General features: G+C 46.6%; 1 protein-coding gene across 4 annotated transcripts in view; it reads right to left on the bottom strand.

The window, feature by feature from the left end:
* The window catches only part of GOLIM4 (golgi integral membrane protein 4), a 65324-nt gene extending 46701 nt beyond the window's left edge, over positions 1-18623 (bottom strand). For all 4 annotated transcript variants that reach the window (XM_073359452.1, XM_073359453.1, XM_073359451.1 and 1 more), the window contains exons 1-2: positions 18580-18623; positions 17317-17554 (exon numbers count right to left, since the gene is read on the bottom strand). In XM_073359452.1, the coding sequence (XP_073215553.1) occupies positions 17317-17503 (187 nt within the window). In that variant the 5' untranslated portion in view covers positions 17504-17554; positions 18580-18623. The remainder of the gene's footprint in view (positions 1-17316; positions 17555-18579) is intronic.
* Positions 18624-19187: the final 564 nt, after the last annotated feature.

The raw sequence follows: 19187 nt of genomic DNA, 5'->3' as shown, positions 1-19187 counted from the left end.
CTGGGACCACCCCATTTCCCCCCACCAAACAGACCTTTGGGTCACAGCTTTCTTCAGTGTTGCTCCTAGAGTTTGGAACCCTTGGATACTAATCCTTGGAAAACTTGCTGGGATTGCTTAAGAGTGGCACAAGTTGCTCGTCTTCCCTCAAAAGTGAAAGATTACAGAGCACTTTGGGTAGGGTGACCAGATAGCAATTGTGAAAAAACGGGACGGGGAGGGGGAGGTAAATAGGCACCTATATGAGAAAAAGTCCCTAAAATTGGGACTGTCCCTTTAAAAACGGGACATCTGGTCACCCTGTGTGTTAAGTGTAACTGACAAATTGCCAGACACATTCATTATGACAGAACCATGGGGCTACGATATTTAATCCATTCTTGGAGTGGTTTAGCTGGAGAAATAGGGAGAGAAAGGTACAACAAGAAGGCTGCTGTTTCTCCTTCCAGGGCTCCTGAGGACAATTTGGTGACAACCCCCCGTCAGAACTAACCTGTGAGGATTCTAGACATTCATTACTCCTCAGAGCACCAACTTCTGGCCCATTCAATTTTTAACTCCTCTTATTATAGCTGAGCTTGCCACTGCTGGTGCTACTTCCTGGGCCGCCCATCGCCTCATTCCAGAGGGGATCAATGAAGAGGGTGATTGACCAGTGTCCCCTGCACACAAACTCCTTGAAGAGAGCGCTGCAGCTGCCCCTGCCTTCTAGCCTTCAAGGTCACTTTTTTTTTCCTCCTTTTTTGAGGGTTTGTTTTTAAATCAATGACGCTGCTAGCCACAAGTGGAATTTTTATGCTTGTGCAGCAATAAGAGTCTTTCTTAATATTTTGCCGAAAATAATGCTTTGAAGAGAGTTGTTGCCTTAGGGGGTGTTCCCTACTAAACTGCAGCAGCTTATGATGGGTACTTGGTGCCATTTCTTGGAGTAGGATGATATTACATTCTTTAGTTCAAACAACAGCCGAGATGGAAGATTTGTCAGATGATGATGATCCCATTGGTTCAGATCAACATTTGCTTTATGATTCCAGAGTCCCTGGTTTTTAATAACTTTTGTTTTGTGTTTAAACTGCTTTATAAATTAGACATTTTATATGCCAACATATTTATGATAATTACTTAATTTCTGTGCTGGTAAACTGACTAGCTGTTTCTTAGACTGTTCTTTAAATTACTGAGGGTGTCATTTTAAGTTTTGTTTTTTCTTTGTCCTTTTTCTCTTCGTCATCTTGCTAATTTTATCATGAAGGGCAATATTATTTCCTAGCCCTCACCTGGCTGTAGAGGGGACTAGCTCCTACCTCACCCCTGAACAGCTGGGTTAGAGCCACTCAGGTCCAGGTTCTGTGCACAGCTGCATGACTGCTGCTACTTTCCCTGACTCTCATGCAACAAGTGGGAGGGGAAAGTGTGGGAAGCAGGCAATAATAGCTTAGTCATCTCCCTCTGTGTGGTGACCAAGGAGCTGGCTGCACCCTTTTCAGGGGTGCAGTAAGTCACTTTTCCCCCTCTTGGCACAAGAGTTATGTCCTGGGTGGAATGGTAATGGAGTCACAATAGCTCCTGCAACAACGCACCCATGTGCCACCCTTCACTTAAAACTGCGCCTAAACACCACAATCTAGACCTATTAATTATGTTTAATTGTTAACGTGTTTTCAAAGAAAAGCAGAACAGTCCCTAAACAGAACCTCTCCCCCCTAAAATTCCCCCATGTGGCATTAGCAGCTCTAGGAATCATAGAATATCAGGGTTGGAAGGGACCTCAGGAGGTCATCTAGTCCAACCCCCTGCTCAAAAGCAGGACCCATCCCCAATTAAATCATCCCAGCCAGGGCTTTGTCAAGCCTGACCTTAAAAACTTCTAAGGAAGGAGATTCCACCACCTCCCTATGCAAGGCATTCCAGTGTTTCACCACCCTCCTAGTGAAAAGGTTTTTCCTAATATCCAACCTAAACCTCCCCCACTGCAACTTGAGACCATTATTCCTTGTCCTGTCCTCTTCCACCACTGAGAATAGTCTAGAACCATCCTCTCTGGAACTACCTCTCAGGTAGTTGAAAGCAGCTATCAAATCCCCCCTCATTCTTCTCTTCTGCAGACTAAACAATCCCAGTTCCCTCAGCCTCTCCTCATAAGTCATGTGTTCCAGACCCCTAATCATTTTTGTTGCCCTTCGCTGGACTCTCTCCAATTTATCCACATCCTTCTTGTAGTGTGGGGCCCAAAACTGGACACAGTACTCCAGATGAGGCCTCACCAATGTCGAATAGAGGTGGACGATCACGTCCCTCGATCTGCTGGCTATGCCCCTACTTATACATCCCAAAATGCCATTGGCCTTCTTGGCAACAAGGGCACACTGCTGACTCATATCCAGCTTCTCGTCCACTGTCACCCCTAGGTCCTTTTCCGCAGAACTGCTGCCTAGCCATTCGGTCCCTAGTCTGTAGCTGTGCATTGGGTTCTTCCGTCCTAAGTGCAGGACCCTGCACTTATCCTTATTGAACCTCATCAGATTTCTTTTGGCCCAATCCTCCAATTTGTCTAGGTCCCTCTGTATCCTATCCCTGCCCTCCAGCGTATCTACCACTCCTCCCAGTTTAGTATCATCCGCAAATTTGCTGAGAGTGCAATCCACACCATCCTCCAGATCATTTATGAAGACAGTGAACAAAACCGGCCCCAGGACCGACCCCTGGGGCACTCCACTTGACACCAGCTGCCAACTAGACATGGAGCCATTGATCACTACCTGTTGAGCCCGACAATCTAGCCAACTTTCTACCCACCTTATAGTGCATACATTCAGCCCATACTTCTTTAACTAGCTGACAAGAATACTGTGGGAGACCGTGTCAAAAGCTTTGCTAAAGTCAAGATACAATACATCCATTGCTTTCCCTTCATCCACAGAACCAGTAATCTCATCATAGAAGGCGATTAGATTAGTCAGGCATGACCTTTCCTTGGTGAATCCATGCTGACTGTTCCTGATCACTTTCCTCTCATATAAGTGCTTCAGGATTGATTCTTTGAGGACCTGCTCCATGATTTTTCTGGGGACTGAAGTGAGGCTCACTGGCCTGTAGTTCCCAGAATCCTCCTTCTTCCCTTTTTTAAAGATTGGCACTACATTAGCCTTTTTCCAGTCATCCGGGATTTCCCCTGATCGCCATGAGTTTTCAAAGATAATGGCCAATGGCTCTGCAATCACAGCCGCCAGTTCCTTTAGCACTCTCGGATGCAACTCGTCCAGCCCCATGGACTTGTGCACGTCCAGCTTTTCTAAATAGTCCCTAACCACCTCTTTCTCCACAGAGGGCTGGCCATCTATTCCCCATGTTGTGATGCCCAGCGCAGCAGTCTGGGAGCTGACCTTGTTCGTGAAGACAGAGGCAAAAAAAGCATTGAGTACATTAGCTTTTTCCACATCCTCTGTCACTAGGTTGCCTCCCTCATTCATTAAGGGGCCCACACTTTCCTTGGCTTTCTTCTTGTTGCCAACATACCTGAAGAAACCCTTCTTGTTACTCTTAACATCTCTCGCTAGCTGCAGCTCCAGGTGTGATTTGGCCCTCCTAATTTCATTCCTACATGCCCAAGCAATATTTTTATACTCTTCCCTGGTCATATGTCCAACCTTCCACTTCTTGTAAGCTTCTTTTTTATGCTTAAGATCCGCTAGGATTTCACCGTTAAGCCAAGCTGGTCGCCTGCCATATTTACTATTCTTTTGACACATCGGGATGGTTTGTCCCTGTAACCTCAACAGGGATTCCTTGAAATACAGCCAGCTCTCCTGGACTCCTTTCCCCTTCATGTTAGTCCCCCAGGGGATCCTACCCATCTGTTCCCTGAGGGAGTCGAAGTCTGCTTTCCTGAAGTCCAGGGTCTGTATCCTGCTGCTTACCTTTCTTCCCTGTGTCAGGATCCTGAACTCAACCAACTCATGGTCACTGCCTCCCAGATTCCCATCCACTTTTGCTTCCCCCACTAATTCTTCCCGGTTTGTGAGCAGCAGGTCAAGAAAAGCTCCCCCCCAGTTGGCTCCTCTAGCACTTGCACCAGGAAATTGTCCCCTATGCTTTCCAAAAACTTCCTGGATTGTCTATGCACCGCTGTATTGCTCTCCCAGCAGATATCAGGAAAATTAAAGTCACCCATGAGAACCAGGGCATGCGATCTAGTAGCTTCCGCGAGCTGCCGGAAGAAAGCCTCATCCACCTCATCCCCCTGGTCCGGTGGTCTATAGCAGACTCCCACCACTACATCACTCTTGTTGCTCACAGTTCTAAACTTAATCCAGAGTCACTCAGGTTTTTCTGCAGTTTCGTACCGGAGGTCTGAGCAGTCATACTGCTCCCTTACATACAGTGCTACTCCCCCACCTTTTCTGCCCTGCCTGTCCTTCCTGAACATTTTCTAACCATCCATGACAGTACTCCTGTCATGTGAGTTATCCCACCAAGTCTCTGTTATTCCAATCACGTCATAATTCCTTGACATCACCAGGACCTCCAGTTCTCCCTGCTTGTTTCCAAGGCTTTGTGCATTCGTATATAAACACTTGAGATAACCTGCTGATCGCCCCTCATTCTCAGTATGAAGCAGGAGCCCTCCCCTCACAGACATTCCTGCCTGTGCTTCCTCCCGGTATCCCGCTTTCCCACTTACCTCAGGGCTTTGGTCTCCTTCCCCCGGTGAACTTAGTTTAAAGCCCTCCTCACTAGGTTAGCCAGCCTGCTCGCAAAGATGCTCTTCCCTCTCTTCGTAAGGTGGAGCCCATCTCTGCCCAGCACTCCTCCTTCATGGAACACCATCCCAAGAGCTTGTTCATCCTTCCTACATTTCCTTTCCACCGCAAATAAGCAACAAATCCAGAGTCTCGTTGTATATAAGAAAATCAGAACAAATTTTGCATTATTGGCCAAATTCTCTTGTTACACCAGAATGGCTTACTCCAGCAATAACTAAAAACAGAATCTGGCCCTATGTTTTAAATAAGGTTTTTTTAAATGGTGGACTTTGCTTGCCTAGTTTGCTTAGCAAGACAAGGTGGATGAAGCAATCTCTTTTATTGGACCAACTTCTGCTGGGGAAAGAGACCAACTTTTGAGTTTACACAGAGCTCTTCTTCAGGTCTGGGACCAACACGGCTACAACACCAGTGCAAACAACAATGTTTAGAGTAATTTTTCCTTTGATGGGACATAGCAGCGACTGCCTCCTCAAGATGCTGAGGTGAGATTGGATTCTGAATGTTTTGTAAAAACTCAAGGTTCAAGGCAGTGCGTGAGGGTTGAATTGGGGGTTTTGGTTTGGGGTGGGATTTTTTGGTCTTACCCAATTCAAACATACATCAGCTTTTGGCATACTCCACTATGATAAAACCAAACCTGGGAGGAAACTATGGTTATCACCTTCCAAGACTGTTAAACCACTTCCTCAAAACAGTTCATACAAAGTTCTGTTCTTCTGTAGGGAACTTAAAAAGGGACAACTCTAAAACCACAAAAAAGTTATCAATCTAAGCAAGGTCACCAACAAAAAGCGACAACCTTTTCTCTCCAGTTTGCATCTTTCTTTTTGAAAGACACTCATTTAAAATAAAAACAACAGGGTCAAATCAACAGGTTGAACTCAATAGGAGTTTGCCATAGACTTCAGAGGGACCAGGATTTGGCCTACCTGGCATCTAAAAACAGAAAATCATTCCAAAAAGATCTTCTTTAATCAGGAGAGTATGCACATGACTGCTGCATTATTTAGTTACTATGGTTACCAATAAATATTAACAGGCTGCTCCTTAATTTGCTTTAACATAACAGATTTAATCAATTAGTTTTCCCATACAATAATCCCATTCCAAAACAAGCATAAGATTTATCTCACCCCTAAACTCCTGGAATTCTACCCACCACTGTTAAGAGATGCTACAGGGTGTACTCAACTTCCAGACAGGTTTCAGAGTAGCAGCCGTGTTAATCTGTATTCGCAAAAAGAAAAGGAGTACTTGTGGCACCTTAGAGACTAACCAGTTTATTTGAGCATAAGCTTTCGTGAGCTACAGCTCACTTCAACTTCCAGAGTAAGTGTGGAGATAGTGTTCATGATGCTTCCCCATCTCCACACAAGGGTGAATGGCCTGTATCATGCCCAAATACTGGGTTTCTCTCGGGACAACACACAACATTAAACAAGAGAGTCACTGACCCAGCCTGTTGAGGTAATGTATTTGGAACATTATCATCTTGACATGAGAGTTCAGTTAATATATTATGAAGTAATTCTATACACTCAGAGGAATCTCCACTCAGACCAATTGTGTATACTCTTCTGTGAGATCAGAGCAGCAGTTTCAGACTGAACCACTTTAGAGCTAGTTTCAAGCAGCTGCTGGCATGATCAAGAAACTGTTTCTGTGCAGGAGCACAGACTCTCTTCCTAAGGCAGTGGTTTTCAGCCTGTGTTCTATGGTTCCCTGGGGGTCCGCAGACTATATCTAAGTTTTCCAAAGGGGTCTGCAACTCAATTTAAAAAATTTTAGGGGGTTCACAAATGAAAAAAAAAGGTTGAAAGGCACTGTCCTAATACCCTGCCCATTCTGGAAGCAGAATCTTGTTTGACAATACAATAGCTTAGTAAAACCATAATAGCACAAGCTTTGTGTGAAGGGGTATGAACCCCACAGTGTCTCCAAAAGAATTAACTGGAGCTGGAGAGCTCAGTTAGAGCACCTGATTGTACCTGGAGGGGGAGTCAGGCCCAATTAAAGACAAATCCCAGCTGGGGGAGCAGCTGGATGGTCACTGTAAAGAGAGGAATCCCAGAGATGGCTGCAGGTAGAGAGGGGAAGAATTCGGCAGTGCTGCTTTTAGCAATAGAGACCAACAGGGTTGAAGAGGAAGTCCAGTGGGAGCGTTAGCCCTGGGATTGTCTCCTAATTAAAGATTTCTGGCAAGAGGCCAGAGGAGAGATGGCAAAGTCACTAGGGTGGAGCAAGTGAGCCCTGACAAAATGGCAGGACCTGGACCTCCAGGGAGGCATTCGACTGAGGAACATAGCCAAAGAAAAACTTGAGGGATACAAGTTTGAACCCAAGGAAGGGAGAAGTTGTTGAAATTTGCATTTTCATTTGGGATTTGTTGAAGGACCCCAGGCTCCTGTCATGAAAGAAACATGCATCTTGGGAAGAGAAAAAGGTGATGAATCCTCACATGAGGGATGTAAGACAGACCCTGGTCGTTGTCGGGATCAAACCTGGGACCTCTGGAGCTTAGTGTATGAGCCTCTACTGCGCATATTATATATATATACATATACATACACACACATACATACACACACACACACACAGAGAGAGAGAGAGAGAGAGAGAGGAGTCTCGGTGCCACTAGATGGGACAGAACACCACACCCAGGAGGTGTGTGGCTTACATAAGGACCGCTGGAGACCCGACCCAAAGTCTTGAAATTGTTTGTTTGTTGGGGTTCTGGTATCTCGGAAGGGACAGAGAGAAACTATAAAGTGATCTGGCTGAAGGGCCATCACAAGTAGAGGTAGACCACCACAGGGCTGGATGAGCTGTCAGCAGGTGGCACTGGACAAGAGGAGCCTGGTGTGCCGTGCCCACCCACAAGGAGCATGTGTCAGCAATAAGTTCACTCTAATACACCTTGCTATAGACTACAGGGCTTCAGACTTACTTTGTAATCAAAGGGTTTGGGCAGTTGAAATATCATGGGAGATGCCTGTGTTGAGCTTCTGGGGCTGCAGTAGCTTCCCCACCAACAGGTGTGGCTGCCCAGCCACCCCGGATAGCTCCATGAGAGGGAGTGATGAGGGAGGAGTCAAACATGCTAAAGCAGCCTCAGCTGTCTTTTCACTTATTTCTTCGGCTGGAGGTTTGGGGCAGAGGGTGTAGCCTCCAATCCCACCTGTCTTGCTGGAAAAGGGACTCATGTTTGCCCCTGGCCACTTTGGATAACCATGTGGAAGGAGGAGAGAGCCCCACGCTTTGGCCCCATCACAGCTATAGGGCTACCTTTTCCTCCCTCTCAGCAGCAGGGGTAGTACAGAGGTATTTTCCCACTGAGAGACAGACTCCCTAAAGGAATTGCGGGGTGGGGGGAAGAGATGGGGGGGAAAATAAGTAAATTGCTTCGGTTTAGGGAGAGGAATAATTTCAGTTTTTTCATCCCCTAGAAGGCACAACATACACACCACACTTATACTGCTGCCTCTCCCGCATAAACCCAGGGAGCTGCTCCAAATTTAATCAACACGTGAACCAATCCAGCATGTACTATTTTAGTGCCACAAGTGCTTCATCAACAAACTAATCACCTATATGAAGTTCCTGTCCTTTCTGGAACCCCCAGATACAAACGCAGTCAGGTATCTTTTGCAACCGTGCTCAGAAAGAAACTCCCATAGCAATAGCACTGATTTCTTTTTAAGTATCTAACACCTAGAGGGCAAGCCCACCACAGTCAGCCTAGTCTACTTATCGTTGATAAAAATGTTAACATCTATACAATGCAAAACTTGTTCTCACCTGCCTAAGCACAAGGAGCGATTAAAACTGATTACTGTACTTCCTGTTAGCAGAAATATTAAACAGCTATTTTGTAAGCCAACCCCAAATGATACACTGAAAATCAGAGCTAATTTACTGTAAATCTATACAGGCAAAACTATTGCGGACTTTCTTTTCTCAGGACCGCATCCAGTTCCATAAAACTATGCATGGTACAATCCAGGATTCAAAACAATCCAATTCTAATGGCAGGCCACTTGGTTTGTCTTCATGCTCACCCCTGCACTGACTGTGGATAATGCTCTTAATTGCATGGAGATTAATTATCTGACACCTCTGCAATACAAAATGCCAGGACACAAAAGAATAATACATGCTACTAGCTATAGTACAACTTGAACATTAGCAGTAAAGAAGGTTTCCTACACCCTATTCCTAATGTGTGACAAACCCCTGGTATGGAGGAACCATCTGTACGGATATCAGGTTTGGTCTCCACATCCATTACGTCCTCAGCCTCTTTCCTGAGCGCCGACATCAGCACCTGTAGTAATGGTAGTAGTAATTATCCACCAAAAAACAATTGGGCCACTGAACTTTCAGTTAACTGCTAATAGTGAATGCGATGCAGGGTCCAGCTGCAGAGGCTGACAGTCGGCTTGCCAGTGTATGCAGAATTTGAACCTCCAGAGGCACCCCGCAAGTGCACACGTCTCCTTCCATGCCATGGCACCATTTCTTCCTAAAGGAACAGCAGTCCCATGGCAGCTCCCAACCTCCAGACTCACTATTCCTGTCTTCTAAGGAGAGCAGAGGCTGGGTCAGGAGGCCCAAACTCCCACCTCACTCAATCTCAGAGCTGGTTGGTCAGCCAGAGAATAGTCAACAGAGAATAGACAACAGTGAGAACGGGAGGGCTGAGAGATTTCAAAATAGCATCTGCTCAAGTCTGTGAACTGTTCATGACCCTGGCCAGACTGTTCACAAATTTAAAAAGAATCTAAATCCACCCTAATTACAGGTGGACTCAGGATTATAGCGCTACATTTTTACAAAACCTGACCGTTGACCAGGGCCAGTTTTAAACTCAGAAGAAAAAAAAAATAGTTTAAGATTCGGGTGGTGGTGAATGGGATAAAGACAGAGCACATGCTATGGAACCCAGGGACTAGACTGCAGCACTGGTAACAATTATTCCTGAAAGTATCAATTAATTAGTGCCTGTACCATACCCCATTAGGAGATGTGTTAGTGCCTCCAAACATGGACATGTATTACAAATACTGTAAAATAGGTAACGCATGCATTGCCTTAATCAACTCTTTCCATTGTTGGAATTCAGCTGCCAGAACCAGGGATCCTCTCATTTAATATGAAATCTGATAAAAGGTAATAAGCCTGCTCCTTCATCTATTGGGGCCTAATTGCCCAGTGCCATTTCTGAACTTACAGTATGAAATCTTATTAAAAATTCTTATTTATATATAAACTGGCAACCAGTTTACCTTAAACAACAGATTTAGAAATAAAACAGACACTTTAGATGGGAATACAGTCATGTTTCACATGATAAAATTTAATTCTTCCCATGTACAGTGGATAAAGGAATTTGGTCAAAGTGTTCACTAAACTGAATTCTGCCAACTCCACTCTAAACTTTTAAAATAAAGATCTTTGTACACAAGGTGAGACATGGGAATAAGTGGAAAAAAGAACTGAAATTCTCAGATGAGGCTAAATAACTTTCAGTGAGCTGAGAATCTGCAAGATATCATATAGATAGCAAAATTAGGAAGCCTTATTTGCTGTTCATAATTTGATCATAATATGGTAGCTATTTATTATCCTTCATTATGATGTTCTTTGCCACTTCTGGAGTGATTGAGTGGGTGCCTTTTAAGTAGGGTTGTCAACTTTCTAATGGCACAAAACTGAACGCCGTGCCTCCCCACCCCTTCTCCGAGGCCCTGCACCTGTTCGCTCCATCCCCCCTCCCTCCATCGCCCACTCTCCTCCACCCTCACTCACTTTCACCGGGCCAGGACAGAGGGTTGGGGTGTGGGAGGGGGGGTGAAGGCTCTGGGTGGGACTAGGGATGAGGAGTTTGGGGTGTGGGAGAGGGCTCCGGGCTGGGGTAGGGGGGGTATGTGTGTGTGTGTGTGGAGATAGGCTCTGGGCTGTGGGTGGAGGAGCTGGGTGGGGCCAGAAATGACGGGTTCAGGATACAGGCTGGGGTAGAGGGTTGTGGTGTGGGGGCAGGAATGAGGGATTTAGGGTGCAGGAGGGGGCTCCAGGCAGGGGCCTAGAGGTTCTGAGTATGGGGCTGGGGGTGAGGGGCTTGGGGTACAAGAGGGGGCTCAGGGCTGGGGCAGGGTGTTGGGGAGGGTGTGGGGTGCAGGCTTTGGGAGGGAGTTTGAATGCAGGAAGGGACTCTGGGCTAGAGAAGGAGGTTGGGGTGCGAGAGGGAGTTGGGGATGCGAGCTCCCAGGAAGTGGCCACCAGGTTCCTGCTGCCCCTAGGCACATGGGCAGCCAGGGAGGCTCTGCCCACTGTCCTCGGGCCTGCAGGCACCGCCCCGGCAGCTCCCATTGGTTGCGATTCCCGGACAATGGGAGGTGCTTAGCCAGGACTCAGGCACGGAGCCTCTGTGACCGCCCACGCACCTAGGGGCCACAAGGACTTGGAGGCAGCTTCCAAGAGTCGTGTGGTGCCAGGGCAGGCAGGGAGCCTGCCTTAGCCCTGGGCCCCGCTGCACCGCCGACTGGACTTTTAACGGCTCGGTCAGCAGTGCTGGCCGGAGCCGCCAGGGTCCCTTTTTGACCTGGTGTTCCAGTTGAAAACTAGATGCCTATTTAAGAGAAGTACAATACACACAAAGTAGCCAGGTCAATAAAACAACAAATCTCAATCTCAAAACAGCATAAACAGAGCCAACACCCCAAAGATATCTCCAGATCCACAGCTGAGCTCAGCCTGGTGCACGCTAGCGCAATGCTCCTGACCTCCCTAACCCCCGCTGCCCTAGATTGTTCAGAGCACTGCCAATGCATCTGTAACAGTACCAGCAGGGGTCTTGCAGAACTTCTCATGAAAGCATGAATAGCAAGAAGCACCATCACAAGGACTGCTGTGGAACCTGCTCTGAGGCTGGTGGAGCAGTATCAGTAATGCTTGGAATGGCGCAAGCTGAGTCGTGGTGATAGTGCAGAGCTGGAGGCAGGGAGAAAGTGACAGTATGTCTCACTACCAGGTTCAAGTTGCCCTTTAAATTAGAAGTTCTTTGTACTTGCAAGGAGAATTGAGGTAGAAACAGTGAAATATCTGCTTCCTCATTGCAGAAACTGACTTGTTTCAGGGTGGTGCAACGTGCCTTGCTCAATAGTCAAAGTGAGCACGAAAAGGAGTTTAAATGCAGCCCAGGAATATTACGTTTATATTATCCCTCACCCTAAGTACAAGAATACCTCCCTCAGCACTAGTGCACCTGTGATGCTGCGCAATAGGCAGCAGCCGTGTGAAACTGACTGGAATCACAGAACGTTCTGTTTCAGACCCATGCTGCTGTGAGGGGTGAGGAGGGGGAAGGGGAAAACCCTATGCAACAGCAACACAGATGAAGTTGAACTGGATGGTGCTTGGGAAGAGAAGAGATGGATCAAAGTTCTCTCAGTTCTTACTCCTAGCATGCCTGCTTGGTGTGAGAGAGTCAGATTAATTGATGTTTTTGTTCACATATTTTATTAAGAACATTTTTAACAGACCACATTACAGACAAAAGTAATAATGCAGAGCTCTTATGTATCACTTTTCATCAGTAGATAGATCTTAAGTTTGTATTTATATATATTTAATTACAATACACCTGGACTACTCCGAACAGGGTCACATCACCAGCTGAAGCAAGCAATTATCTGTTTCAGATAATTATGTCTGGTGGCTTCCCCAGAACCAATCGACTCTGTAGACTATCAGCTTGCATTTTAGCTGATGTGGCAGCTAAAGTCCTGGTGGGTCGGACAGGCTTGGGGAAATTTGCAAACTGTCTATAATAGGGCAAACCATCCAGAAGGTTGAAATCTGAAGGCCAGGAGTCCTTCTGCTGTGTCACTTCCCCAAATTATAGTAAGATTTCAGGCTTGGAAAGAGAAGAATGCTTGAAGCCTTCAGATAATTGGGGTTCTTCTCTAATAATGAGTACCAAGAATAAGATAGTCAAAGGCATTTAGAAGTAGGATGGTTATTGGGATAAAGGATTAAAACAGGATAGATAAACATTCTAATAAAGTTAGTTTATGCCTGGGATGGGGGAGACTGGGAATTTTTAAGCTCTAGAAACCACTGCCAGCTCCATTTAGACTCGAAGCCGTCAGAAAGATGAGATTGGGTTTTCTTACAAATGTCAATGCACCCCTGTTGTAGCTACTGAAATCTGTTCCAATCTAGTCAATAGCCAAACAATGTCAAGCTACGCATTAAACTCTTCAATATGATACAACATGAAAGATCTTTAAGGCAAATTAAATAAGATTATCCCCAAATTTTGAATATGTAATGCTAAGAGAATAAGATTTAAAAATCATCAGTCTCCTGGGAAGATCAGAAGTTATAAAACACTTTACAATTAGATATTCTGTATAGGGATAGAGTAATGTAATAGGTTTTTGAATGTGCTCTGAATAATTTTATAAGCCAGTACCTGTCATCTCTAAATTTTGCTTCCAGTAATTACATTGTGGGTCACAAAAGCTGCACTGCTTCCTCTAAAGTCCAATAGGAATATATTATGAGGTAAAACTCAGCAGATAAAACTCAAACATGTTCATTTCTGCAGTTCTCAATTCCCTAGTTTCCAAGGTTAATTTTCAAATACAAAGACTCGTCCCATGTGAGCAGAGGCCATAGAACCCCACTCCTTCCAAAACAGCTATCCTACTCACAGTTGTGGAGTCAACCATTTCTACTGGCTCCCCCTCCCTCAAACCCTTGCTCTGCAAGCTATGCAAATATTAAAAGTAAAGGAATGACATGTAGGTAAGAAAGAAAATAGGGCTCTGCTTTGAATATTTTTCCCAGAAAAGGATCCTCCCATATATTTAAAACTAAAAGTGGCCAGCAAATCCATCACCCTTCCCCTGAATCTTTCTCTCCTGCTGCTGCCACCTCCACCCCTATCTGTACCCCCACCCGCACCCCCACCCAACCCAACTTCTTTTCTGAATCAAATGCAATGTATGTCTACTGGACCCAGTTTGGGCTTGCAATCCCTTCTTAACCCCTCACTAGCTCCTGTTTAGAGTATTTCAGCATACTTATACTTCCAAAATTATCACACCAACAACCATATCCTAAGAGAAATGATTATGCCAAAAGAAACATGGGAATAGTGTGGTTTACTAATTATAGATTCTGTCACTATTCTAATAAGAATAACCTTCTCAATTATCTCACCAAGTTAAAAATAGTGAATGAAATAATTCAAAACCAAGTGTTTCTACATAAATAGGTTTATTTATTCTAAATCAAAAGTCTTTGCCATTGGCAATAGTGTCTTATTTATTTTTAGCATTAAAGTAATTAGCACTCTTCCACAGGATGAACTGGGGCTCTGTACATTAGGAAGAGCTCCAAAGAAAGGAAACCTAGAAAAGTAAATATTTGTAGTCACCAGCTTTTTAAAAGGACACTGTCAATTTAAAATATAAGTCCCTTAAAAATAAAAGTTCAAAGTACGGTCAGATATGGAAACTGCCCTTGAGTTTCTCTGCCAATATTTTTGTTTTGTGTTGTTCAAAGCATATATTCCTTTAAAAATATTTTCTTCTCCCCTGTTGCTTTGTGACTAACAACAGGGGAAATGGACTATAAACAAAAGACTGGATTGTCCAGCTTGTGTAGTTGTTTATATTTGTGCTAAGAGGTCATAAAATACCACCAAATCAGAATTCTCCACACATTTATACAAGTGGTAGCATTGTACACTCACTCTTCATAAGTAGAAATGGCTAGGGCTCTTCCAAATTGACGGTCCATTTTGGTCAATTTAATGGTGAGAGGCTTTTAAAAATAGTAAGTTTCATTATTTCAGCTATTGAAATCTGAAATTTGTTATACAACAATAGTGTTGTAATTGTAAGGGTCCTGACCCAAAAAGGAGTTGTGGTGGGGTCACAAGGTTATTGTAGGGGGAGTTGTGGTACTGCTACCCTTACTTTTGTGGTGCTACTATGCAGCCTTCAGAGCTAGGCAGCTGGAGAGCAGCGGCCGCTTGCCGGGAGTCCAGCTGTGAAGGTAGAGCTGCTGCCAGCACCAGCAGCGCAGAAGTAAGGATGGCATGGTGTGGTATTGCAATGCTCACATCTGCACGGCTGCCTTCAGAGCTGGGCAGCCGGAGAGCGTCAGCTGCTGACTCTCTGCAAGCAGCAGTGTAGACGTAAGCATTGCAATATCATACCAGGCCATCCTTACTTCTGTGCTGCTGCTGGCGGGGCGCTGCTTTCAGACCTGGGTGCCTGGCCAACAGCCGCTGCTCCCTGGCTGACCGGCTCTGAAGACAGCACATAAGTATGGGTGGCAATACCATGATCCCTTCTAGAATAACCTTGTGACCCCCTGCAATCCCCCTTTTGGGTCAGGACCCCCAATTTGAGAAGCTCTGGTCTCCCCCGTGAAACCAGTATGGTATAGGGTAAAAGCATTCAAAAGACCAGATTTCACGGGGGGGAGACCAGATTTCACGGTCCGTGACACGTTTTTCATGGCCGTGAATTTGGTAGGGCCCTAAAAATGACTACAGAAGGTTCAAGGCAGTACACAATCAGGCTCTAAGGACTGTCAAATGCAAATGATAGAGAAAATGGGGGAGCGGGGGGGGGAGGACTGCGACAGCGGGCAGAGTAAACTTTTTTTTTCTAATCTCTTTCATTTCTATTAGTCTTAGGTGTTACTTGTAAAAATAGTAAGCCAAAAAAAATGCTATTTGTGTGTTTTCTAAACTGATGGGATCGCTTCATTTTTCTGTATGAAGTGTTCATATGTGTTTTGTAGTAAAAGGTTTATTACTCCCAAACAGGGCGTCTTTCAGTAGGAAATCTTATCTACATAGCAGATATTCTGGCAACGGCTCCCAGAGTCCTGGATAAGTGCTTCTTTAAAAAAAATATTATAAATCAAAATAATTGATATTTGATTTTTCTTTCATATTTTAATTGTTTAAAAGTAATCAAAGGTAAGAGGGATATAACATAAAATGCTGCATGATCCATGATGATGACCTTTTAATGGAGTTCTTCTGTCTTATGTATTTGTATTTGTTTATTTGGATAGGAGAATGGTCCTCAACAAAATGTTTAGAAAGTGGATGTTTATAAACCAGCCCCAATGAGTACCATCTACAGATCCCTTCTCCTTTATTTGGGTAGCACGTTCTGCTTTTCTTCAGTTTAGTGAGAGCAGCAGAAAACTTACTGAATTTTTATTTCACTAAACAATAATTGTTCCTGTTTCTCTCTTTCCTCTTCAAGTACTGTTCGCAAAAATACAAACTAGCTAAAGGAACCCTTTAGCCATCTGCCACATACCCATCTCCCAGCCAAATGTTTATACATCCTTGGTCACTAGAGTGAAGATTCTGTCAAAAAATTTCCATGTCATTACAGTATTTCAATTTGAGGTAATAAAACTAAGTAGTGATGGTTTTAGACCATAGCTAAACATGTTCATGAACTAATTCTCTTGAAGTTAATAGATTGTGAGCCCAGTCCTGCTGCTGTGTAAAAGCTGTAAATCTATAGTATTCATCCTACATATTGATGTATGTGATTGGATGTTTAATTATCATAACATGATCAATATTCATTTTCTAGCCACTTTTAAAAGTTTTTGAAAGGAAACCTACATAGTAAGGCCAACGTTTTCAGAAACACCCACAAATGTGTGTGTGCCTGTCTTGAAACCACTAGGGCTGGAGTCTCAGTGGTACTGAGGACCCATACCTCCCACTGAATTGATGTTTCATGCATAAGTTTGACACCTTGCAACTAATTTTCAGAAGTGCTGAAGTAAATAGGAGCTGTGAGTTCTCAGCATCAGGTACAAAGTAGCTCAGTCTGGGGCATCCTAAAACCAACACACAGGATGAATAGGTACTTTTTAAAACGTGGTGCTTTGAGCCAAGAAATTCAGACCCCCCCCCCAGTGCTATTAAAAAATCTTTATAAAAAAAACCCTGTAAGGATGTTCTACAAAAATATACCTATTATTATTATTAAAATATTCCTCTCCTGGTGTAGCTGCATGATAGGTGTAATGCACAGCAGCCACATAATCTCACAGCTGAGTCTCACCTCAGCAGACTGAATAAAACAGGCAAGACAATTTAAAGCAACTGGCAAAAGTAAGAAGTGTTTTTGTGTGCACGAATAAGAACAGGGGGACGCTGGGAGTGTTCCTTTGAAATTAGGAGGTTGTAAAGTGCTTTGGGATCCCTCCGGATTAAGAGGTAGGGGAAATCCAGACCCCATCAGAGTCACTGGAGAAACTCCCATTGACTTCAATGGGGCCAGGATTTCAGGGACACTTGGTTATAGGGACACAAGAGGAAACACGCTGGCATGTAGTTAGCAAAACCTGGGGGCTGGGGAGGGCAGTAAGCTTGGGGAGCAGTTAGGGAGCTGCAGCCCAGGGCTCTCCAGGGGGGGAGGCATTCAGGAGCCACTGGGACTGGGCAGGGTTTGTGTGAGCCCCCCGCAGAGGTCACTGCAAGCAACATTACCTTGTAGCTGGGCTGACAGCGACTCTTGGTGCTGCTGGTACTTGAGTGCCACCGCCTCGGCTTTCCTCAGCTGGCTCTGCAACTCGTAGTACAGCACGGCCCCGTAGAGGAAGCCAAACGCGACGGTCAGGAGCAAAAAGGTCTGGAAAATCCGCTTCTGTTTTCGGGAGCACATCCCGTTGCCCATAGTCCCTCCTCGGGTCCCGGAGCCCCCCCACCCCAAGCGGGGTAGCAGCAGCTGGAGGGAGGAGGAGGAGGAGGCAGCATTGGGCACCAAGGGACAGAGCCAGGAGGAGGGGACCCTGAGCGCTTAGTTCAGCCCCCTCCCACTGCTGCTGCCCTAGAGCCCGGGGCGCTCTCCGCAGGCCGTCCGGCCCACGTGGCTGCGGGCGCCCCAGGAGCATGCTGCAGCCCTGGGGCGCTCCGCCGCGGGAAGGGGGCTCGGGGGCCGCCCGGGGACGGATGGTGGGTGGGGGGAGGGGATCTCTGCCCCCCCGCCTGTCTTACTCCAGGGCGGGGAGCGGTGGGGGCGGCAGCTCATCTGCTGGGGTGTCGGGGCGCGTACTGGAGGATGGGGGGGGGGGAAGAGTTTCTTTACACAGCAGCTTTCCTGGTCCCTGCCATGCTGTCTGCGGGACTTGGGGGGCGAGGGGGGGGGGATCTGTGCGCTGCAGTGCCCCTGCCCCAGGTTACCAGTGTGTCTGTGGGTGCTGGGGTACGGGGACTCTGTATAGCAGCTCCCCTGTTCTCCTGCCGGGGTTGCTTTGGCAGAAGGGTCAGAGGGCGAGCGTGTTTCTCTCTCAGCTCCCTCCCCTCCGGCCCGCTTTAAGGGGGGCGTCTCTGTGCATCAGCTCCCTCCCCTCCTGCCTTCCTTACGGGGGGGGGGCGCTCTGTGCATCAGCTCCCTCCCCTCCTGCCTTCCTTACGGGGGGGGGGCGCTCTGTGCATCAGCTCCCTCCCCTCCTGCCCTCCTTACGGGGGGGTGTGTGTGGGTGTGTGCCTCTGTGCATCAGCTCCCTCCCCTCCTGCCTCCTTACGGGGGGGGGGGCTCTCTGTGCATCAGCTCCCTCCCCTCCTGCCTCCTTACGGGGGGGGGGCTCTCTGTGCATCAGCTCCCTCCCCTCCTGCCCGCCTTAGGGGGGGGGGGGAGGTCTCTGTGCATCAGCTCTCTCCCCTCCTGCCCGCCTTACTCTGCAGCCACCTGAACGGGAAACAAAGGAAACTTCCCTGCCTGCCCTGGCCACCTTCCAGCCCTTAACTTACGTGTCACCTCCGCTCCTCGGCTGCTCTCTGCAGTGGAATCCCCGAAGGAAGTCCCGCTCCGGGCGCTGCCTCATTGGGCCCAGCCTCTGCCCACTCCCCTCCCTTCGGGGAGCGGTGTCTGTGCGCATTGGGTGCCCGCTGTGTCCGTCCGGCCCACGGGGCGCTCTCCTTCCCTCTCCCCGCCTTCTCCATTCCTGGATCGCCGCCCCTTGGAAGACAGGACGCTTGAGAGCTGGGAGATCCATGTGCACGCACGAGCGCTGTGCGTGTACCTGCCGTGTTACACGTTCCAGCTTGGCACACAAGCGGGGTGTGTGTGTGTGTACACTCTTGCTGCGGAAACAGACCCGGTGTGGACAGCTCCTAGCTGTGGGCACAGGTTGTATGTGGTGCACACGCTTTTCAGCTGCAGGTTGTTATGTTGTGCAAATCAACTAGGGACACGTCTGGTCTGGGCTGTGTGTGTGCTTTCCAGCTGTGCACACCCGTAGTGTGTGCATGTGGCAACAGGACAGTTTGTGAAGGTTAGAATATTGTACACTCCATCTGCAGAAAGAAATGGCGTGTGTGTACCTTCCAAGTACATACAGCTTCACACATTCCTGTTG

Source organism: Lepidochelys kempii, chromosome 9 (assembly GCF_965140265.1).
Source record: "Lepidochelys kempii isolate rLepKem1 chromosome 9, rLepKem1.hap2, whole genome shotgun sequence".
In the NCBI taxonomy this organism is placed as follows: domain Eukaryota; kingdom Metazoa; phylum Chordata; order Testudines; family Cheloniidae; genus Lepidochelys; species Lepidochelys kempii.
The sequence above is the reverse complement of the archived record's forward strand: the minus strand, read 5'-3'. Positions and strand labels throughout refer to the sequence as shown.